Source organism: Battus philenor, unplaced genomic scaffold, assembly GCF_028537555.1.
Source record: "Battus philenor isolate CCGP_79_NKW_IND1 unplaced genomic scaffold, ilBatPhil1.0.hap1 SCAF_10, whole genome shotgun sequence".
Taxonomy (NCBI): Eukaryota; Metazoa; Arthropoda; class Insecta; order Lepidoptera; family Papilionidae; genus Battus; species Battus philenor.
In genome coordinates, this window is record NW_027181662.1 from 11,223,679 (window position 1) to 11,232,551 (window position 8,873).

The 8,873-nt window shown below is 29.7% G+C and overlaps 1 protein-coding gene across 1 annotated transcript; it reads right to left on the bottom strand.

Moving 5' to 3' along the window:
• Nucleotides 1-1,508: 1,508 nt before the first annotated feature.
• Nucleotides 1,509-5,597, bottom strand: Mpi (mannose phosphate isomerase). Its single transcript, XM_068766570.1, has 7 exons — nucleotides 5,495-5,597; nucleotides 4,974-5,301; nucleotides 4,725-4,866; nucleotides 4,344-4,517; nucleotides 3,186-3,353; nucleotides 2,682-2,884; nucleotides 1,509-2,193 (listed from the first exon to the last, which is right to left on the bottom strand). The coding sequence occupies exons 2-7, from the start codon at nucleotides 5,289-5,291 to the stop codon at nucleotides 1,990-1,992; spliced, it is 1,209 nt and encodes a 402-aa protein (XP_068622671.1). The 5' UTR covers nucleotides 5,292-5,301; nucleotides 5,495-5,597; the 3' UTR covers nucleotides 1,509-1,989.
• Nucleotides 5,598-8,873: the final 3,276 nt, after the last annotated feature.

Here is an 8,873-nt window from a genome sequence, read left to right on the forward strand (position 1 = left end):
GCTTAGGTCTTCTCAAGCACTCACTAAACGAAATTCTAATGTAAGCCAAACCCGAAAACCACTTTTGGAGACCATCTAATCCTGTGGGCATGGAGTGTACATTTGTCCGAATGGGCTTAACACCTTAATGTTACGACCCCAGCAAAGGCTTCCAAGTAAGCTCTTGCGATTGGTTATTGTAATGAAGTCTAAGGTAAGCGCAACTTAACTATGTCATCGACCCACCTGGTGAGGAACCTATACACGCTGCTTCTCACACATTAATTATTCATTCATTATTATCATTCCTGTCGTCAGACGTCCATTGTTGAACATAGGCCTTCTCATATATTTCTGAAAAGATCTGAACAAACTCGTCTTTCCGACTTGTGAGAGGTCATCCTACGCTGCGGATACCGCTCCGTGATGACCCCTTCAGAAATTAAAGGCCTTAGCGGCCACAATCAGTTTAGAATATTAAAGAAGTAATGAAATTCATGTTCGGAAATAAAATTTTAATATTATAATAATAGGAACTAACCTTATAACACATTTATAATACTCATCAACATTAACTACAATGGTATGGTATGTAGTATATTTTACATTAAATAATATAAAACAAACAATATGTGAAGAATAATAATGCATTACAGGAATTAGTGGGATAATTCAGCAAGAAAAGAATATATAATATTAACTAAGAAAAAGCCTACATATGAAAAAAAAATTCAAAAATGAATTATAAAAACTTGTTAATGTGTAAAACGAATGTTCTTATTAATGAGAAAATAATATTATATCTTATACAAATAGCTTATTAACTATAAAATTCTACATTCCATTAAATTAAAACGTTAAAAATTCGCATATTTTTCAATTTATAACAATGATTAAAAGTAGACTTTGTAAAATTTAAATTGACCTTTCAGATAAAATCGTTCAAATGTAATAAACATATATTTTTAACGGCACATATTAGCAAAAACTTTGATGCAGGGTAAAAATAATGTTGTTAACTTTTAGCGCAAATTAATCACTTTATTTTTAAAAGTAACTTTAACTCAAAGTAAATGATCAAATCTTTAAATTTTATCAAATTCAATCTTTATAAATTTGAATTTATAATAATTTCGTTATTATTTGGATGACACTGATTTTTATATCACAAATCTGTATTTATAACATTATATTTTAAAATGTGACACGAACTTTGGCGTTTAGCCTACAGATAGAAATTTTTTGGTCTTCATATATAATGTATAAGAATAAACTTAATCTGTTTAATTGGACAATGTCAGATTTACAATTTAATTTTTAAAAGACTAACATTTTGTGAAACATCATAATTTAACATATTTTTTTAAGAAAAAATTACAGAACAAAATTTTAAAATTTTGTTTTTAATCTACAGGTGATTTGTTGTCGGTCTAAAAGCTTTGAAGAGGTAAACATATAGCTCATTTACTGTCAATATATGTGCGGTACATTCTATTCAAAAATCAATGGTTTGAGAAATAATAAGTAACATAATGATGTTGTTTACAAAGGCGTTAGCAAAATTCAGATTACGATATATTAAAATTTATGATTATCTGTTCCTGCAGATTGTACTCGCACAATTATTGGCCTGTCGTATTTCAAAACAAAAATTATTGTCCCACATTTAAGAGCGATAATTTTAAACAAAGCTTTAAAGCAATCAAATAAATATGATTATAAAGGTATTTTTTAATATATTCATACATAAGAGGCCATTCATAAAATATGATTCATTACATCACACAACTATATTTTCTGTTAATCAGGACTACTCCATTAAAAATAATATATAATAATAAAAAATTAGGATTTTTAATATGGACGAAATTTAAATAAATTTATAAATATCTGACGACTATGCGTCTTAAAACTTTTATTGTCATTTTTAGCATTCTCTCCACCCATTTTCAGAGTGAACATACCTTACCTTATGAATGGCCCCCTTATATACTTAATCTTAAATAATGATCATACATTGCAAATTGCTTGATAGGCTTCTAAATGACTCCCTGATGGTGTAATATTCAACTGACGACTGGCCTTCAAGAACAATACTGTACCGGGTCTGACTCTCGTTGGTTCTGTATCGCATGCCTCTCCTTCACCAGAAATGAAAATAATTATGCTGGGACTTGCTCGTATTCTTGTATTATATGAGTTGCCAATTTCCACCTGTTAAAGAAATAATAATACAAACTTTCTATTACACATTTCGATTTATTATCCACTACTAGAATACACGGCTACTTCCAGAAAGTCAGGGTTAAAGTCTGGCTCAATTAGCCAGACTGACATTGGTATATATCATGTACATACAAAATGATTAGTTACAGATATAAGACCTTTAGTTTGTTGTCAATTCATGTATGGTACACTTTCAAAACCCCAAGGTTTCAGAAATAAAAAATACCATAATGATAATACAGTAAAAAAAAAACATTTATATAATTTGAATTACTACATATTAAAATTAATAACTGTCTTATCTGTCCCTGTAGATTTTGTACTGACAGGAGATATTGGTTTCGTTTTTTTTCCAATGCAGACCATGCAAGATTGGTTATTGTGGCGATCTTTAGAGAAGGCGTAAGACTTGTATGTGTATCGGCTGACATAGCGATGAAAAAAAAATTTAAGAAATTATCAATTGATAAACTTACCTTTATTTTAACAACTGCAAAGTCGGGAACTGGTGGTCGCCAAATACAGCTATTCTCGTCTTCAATACTTGGATAAAATAACAAATCCTCTGGTGTATAGCTTTTATAATCCAACATATCGATAAGGGTCGGTAGATCAATGTGCTTTGGGGTAAGGCCAGCTCGAACCACATTATCGGAACATGCCATACACTCAACACAATCTAACACAAACAGAGATTATAATTATTATCCGAAAACAACTGAATCTTAAGCAGTTCGTAAATTTAAATGGTTTTTCTACAACCTCTACAACAGATACAAAATATTCTAATCATCATTATTTATACCTCAGTTCATTCACACCTGAACATTGGCATATCCCATAAATTTTCAATAAGACCAGTTTGAAGCAGTGTCTATCTTGTGGATAGACGTCCCACACCACCACAATAACTGACAATTTTGTAAATACTTTATAACTATTACCATAGTTATATTAAAATAAAAATTCTGTTCGCTTACCTCCACTTAAATATGCATGTGGCAAGTTAGGTTTCAGGAAAATAGCTTGACCTGGATGAAGTTGCATATAGTTCATAAAATATAACGAAAAGCATCCTACATCTCCTGGAAATTCAGTATGGAGCTTTTGAAGTGTTTCATACAGTAATGCACGCTTAATATCCTCATCTGCAAAATGACATAAAGAGTAATTGCATAAATTAAAGGTGATCAATTTTGTATAATATCAAAATGTCATTGATCATATCAGGATATGTCTATTTGCATATTTGAAATTAAAAAAAATCATTTTTAGAATAATCAATGGCCCTACTTGTAATTAAAAAAATATATAATTTTAAGAACATTGTCCTGCAGGATAGTGTTTATATTATTTAGAAGATTAATGTATTTTCATTATGGTATAAGGAATTCCTTTCTTTTCCCAATGCCATGCTATATAACACATAATGCTGTTTTTTGTCACCAAATTAAGATATATTAAGGTATATTTTATTATTCAATCAATTCCATATCTGAAAAGCCCTACGAAATATAAGACACTAATGCTTACATAATACATTTGGTTGATAATAAAGAAATAGATATGGAGCAATACTAGTCTAAACTACAACATAAAAAGTTACCAAGGTTTCTTTACTCAATATACATATCATAACATATATATATAAACATTGGTGTGTATATACAGAGTAAATAAAATTGATTTTTGTTCATCATTATCATATCAGTCTATAGAAAGCTACTACTAGGCATAGGTCTCCCCCAAGAATAGCCACAATGGCAGATCTTTTGCTGCTAGCATCCATTGACCACAAGTGACCCATCCATCCTGCAAACTTAACTGTGTTATTGATCCACCTAGTATGCTGTCTACCAGCTCTAGGTTGCAACTCAAAAACTATTTGTCTCCAAAATCAATTGCACGAGTGATCTCACAAACAGCCAATTCTGACAAGCACATTCACTCATAAAATATTAATATTTCCAAGGAGCCTATTTAAATTAAATACTAGACCTTTATTCAGATGAATAGATATATCTATATAAGTGAACGATTACTAGGGTGTGTTTCATGTATATTAGTAATACAAATATTTAGATTTAAGCTATAAATAGGGATAGTTAACAATGTAAATAGAAATATGGGTTTATGACCTGATGAATTCAATCTTGTTATATATTTTTCTAGACTCTTAGCCACAACATCTTTATCACAAGTCATCAATGATTCAAAAATTTGTTTTAAGACAATAGTAGAATCTCCTTCCTTGTAATTCAATAAGTCATTAACACTGTCTTTTGTTAGAATTTCACTAAGTTCTGGTATTTCTGTAAATAAAAATATACACTATTGAAAAGATTATTCATAATAACATTTAAATATAACTGGTTTAATTATAGAATGACATTACATTTTATAGCATTTATCATTAATTATATGGTATTCATGATTGAAATAAAAAATAAAAAATGTGTTATGCAGTACATTTAAAATAAAAAAAATCTTAGCTTAAGTTATGTACAAATAACACTTACTATGAAGAAATTCTTTAATTTCTGCAATGGGCCTAAAACCACAAAGTGCTTCAAAGGGTGTCAGTGCAATTGCAAGCTCCGGTTTATGATTCGGGTCTTTGTACATGTCAGGGAATTTTGCATGTAGTTGTTCTGCATGTTCCTTAAAAAATGAAGTGTATGTAAATTTAGATAAGTGAGTTTAAGATTACAATATATGCAAAAAAAACTATAAATCTTTTCTGGTCTATCTAATCTGCATAAGATTACCTTATTTGGATGAGCCTGAATTGACAAGGCTTTTTGGATAGATAGTATTTTAAGCAAGAATGGAACAGAAACTCCAAAACTCTTTTTCACCACTGGTCCAACGGCATCAACATTATCTTTTAAATACTCTGAGAGTAGTTTTTTCCTTTCTATGATAATAGATGGACCATTTGGATGTGTTCCCATCCATAATTCTGCATATGGTTTATTTAAATCTATCTGAACATCTGGGTCACTGCTGGATAATAATTTAGCAACTTTGCTATCTTTTCCTAATTTGCCCCAATCATAATTCTGGACTTTGCACTGTAATTCCATGATATATAAGCTAAAACAAATTATATTAAATTAGTTTCAAACTAGATTGACAACTAATATTACGTTTACAACACAAAATCAAAATAGATGTGTTATAAAGTATATAAATATAGTGATCAAACAATTTAAACATAAAGCAGTTCAAATAAGTTACACTACTCCGAGTCTTAATAAGTTACACAACTCCTTGTGTTTAAACTTACTTGTAACAAAATTACGAATTTATTCTATTGGGATATTTCAAATTTTATAGCAATTTTTTTTTGAGCGAGTAGCTTCTTATATTCTTAACAACTTATCACTGTAATATCAATACAATTGATTACAATTATATTTTTATTGGAAACATAATGACAATATCTGTCAAAACAATATGATAGAATGCAAAAGAACCTGATCCATACAGCCATAACCTGCGAGTCTACTTCTAATTCAAAGCGAAGAAAATTAATACCTAACGAATATAATGGCTGATTTCAAAAGTATCGATGGTATACTTTTTTCTTCAATGACGTTAATTTAAAATTTATTAAAGATATGCTTATCTTTAAAACAGTACAAAGATTTTACGCGTCTCGTAAGAAATCTTGTTTTTACAGGATTAAATTAAAGTTATTATCATTATTTAATATTCTATGGATAATAGACAATAATAAATAATTATAATGATGAAACAAGTAGGGTGTTCATATAATTATGTAAAGTACGCGATATATATCAGAGTATTTTAAAGTATCTTAAAAATTTAAATGCAATGCCTAATAATTTTGCTTTATTAAAATAGAATACAGATATTTTCATGATTTTTGTTTTCACTTAATACGTATTAAGTCTTTCAATAAAAACCCAAGGGTGTCGGAGGAGGCCAACACTCATGACAAATTTCTGCTACAGTAAGATTATCTAGAGGATTTCTATGACTAACATTTCAATAAGGTTTATACAAAGGATTGAAGAAATTCTGACAAGTACCTAATGGTATTTCATAAATACGGTTCATTCTTACAAGCAACAATGACTTGAGGTCCAGTCGCGTCGTGTTTAATTTCCTTGGGTTGTAAAACGACGCAAGGACTATATTTGTGCAATAAATTAATTAATTTATATAATAGATAAAAAAACGAATCACGGACGGGAGATATAGGTGCCAATAATAACCTTGCATTAAGGATCTAACATGAAACGTCCATCTAAATCATTTTGAATAAACGTTTATTTTAATAATCGTACGATTTTAAATCAATTTTATCAAAAATTTTAATTACATTTTCTTTGCACCTAAGCTTCAAAATATTTTACAAAATTTACAAATATTTAGATTGGCATATGCTACTGCAGTTTTTTACTAAAATCAAACTATTCAAATCGTTAATTGCATGTTACATCTACATACTGAAATTTTCTTTTTAAAAATTTAAAAATTTAATAAAATTCAACTTTTACTTGTTATTTGCATGTGCAAAGATGTAATACAGAAACAAAGCTATACAGTACAATACCATGGTATGATTAGGTTTTCTTAATGGATTTGTAACGTAATTTGATTTTGCGAACGTCATTGTTTCAATTTTAAAAATGAATTATTTATTTCGCTATATCATTTTACAATGTCACCATTCCATCCACCCATTTACACAAAATGATAAACATATGACACATGTATTGGTAATTACAGGACATGAAAATACTATATAATTCGTAATGGATAGTATTTTGGATGTGGCAAAACTGTATTACAAATAACTTAATGGTTCACTGGTGGTAATTTTTGTGGGGACAAGACGCCTAGTATTGTATTAAACAACAAAGTTTATAGCACTCGCGATAATAAAATTTGTGTTTAAGTTTAAGTAAACTTGTTATTTTGGTTCTCTATTATCTTTGAAATCTTTATACGTTTTAAATTTTTATACTAAAGAAAAATAACACATTGGCGAAAATCAATGTTTTAGCCATAATACATCCACCGTGGGACATAAGCATAGATTTGCAATAGGATCGAATTGGTAGTAGCCTGTATTCAGCGTTTTCCTATTATCTAAACAAGGTCATCATGTCAGCGGAGACACTGCGCCGCGCTTGTCCATCCATGGTCAACACTCCAGAACCTTAAGGCCCCAGCGGCTATCTGTTCTGCGGACTATATTGCCTGACCACTGCCACTTCAACTTGCAAATCTACTGGGCTATGTTTTTTACTTTCGCTCAACTACTAATCTATTCATTTTTGCATCAATCTCGTAGAGAAATCCCGAACACTTTCCTCTCCATGGCTTCTTGAACTACTATGAGCTTTTTTAATTTATTTTATTTGTTTAAGAACAAACATATTAATAATAAAGAAAGATTGCAAATGATGTATTATTCTATTTTTCTTTTATCAATGAACATACTTATATCATTCTTCAATTTTCTTAAAATCATTTGATCGGTAGGTTTATTTATAATAATATTCGACTTGTCTGAATTCGGTTTCTTAGTTTCTAAATCACCTTTTAACTTGTTATCTACGGTACCCATGTGTTTAATTACTTGTGTCGGTATAGCGAACCCGGATAATCCTCTATTGAATATTTCCACATTGATAGCGTCTTCAACAGGTTCACATATACTAGGTTCAGGCACAATGTTCACTCTAGACAGAAGTTTAACACTTTGTCTCGTGTCTTTTTGCGATGTTGGACTATATTTCATTTCTAATTCCTTGATATCTAAAAATGGGTATTTTTTCATAATAACCAACTGCTCATAATGGCGAAGGTCTTCCTCGTTGAGAAAGTTTTTATTGGAGAAACCCATAAACGTGTTATTTTCATTTTGTGCGTCGTTTTTTATCTTAATGATAAAGTCATCTAAATCATCAGGCATGCCTATAGTTTTATCTATAAATATTTCAGGATCCAGTGCTCCACGGCATTTGACTGTTTCTGAGGAATTTGAAACATCATGAATAAATTGTTAAAAAAAACCTAACTATATTTTTGTATACTAAGTATATGTTGCATCCACATTTTATATAATTATAGGAATAGGAATTTAATACGGCATTTCACGTCACGGCTTTTTAATATGCATCATTAAGGAAAAATCACCGCGGTATGCATAATGGATATAAATTCCGATTTACCCATCAGATATCAAATTCACTAATAAGTATGAACAATAGTGACTATTGGTCCAATAGATTAAAGTATGCCAAAACTTACCCAAAATATCAAACCCCTAAATTTTTATTTGGGAGTTGGAAAATATCTCATATTTTATATAGATTTCACAAATTAATTGCGGAATTAAGCGCTCTTAACTTAGTACGTACTTCACTGCTAAAGACATATGATATTAACTTACGGTTTTTGTGCTTAATTTTTGTTGGTGTAGATGTTAACCTTTTTAGCGGGAAAGTACAATTAAATGTAAGAAACAATAAAATGCAAACTGCTGTTAATAATGCACCATTCTTTAGCATTTTAGGGCAATAAATAAAATATTTAAAATCTAAATGATCGATTTACAATGTCATTATGTATTGTTGTCAAAACAAATTTAAAATTGTCAAAAATTTTACCTAAAACTGTTTTGATAA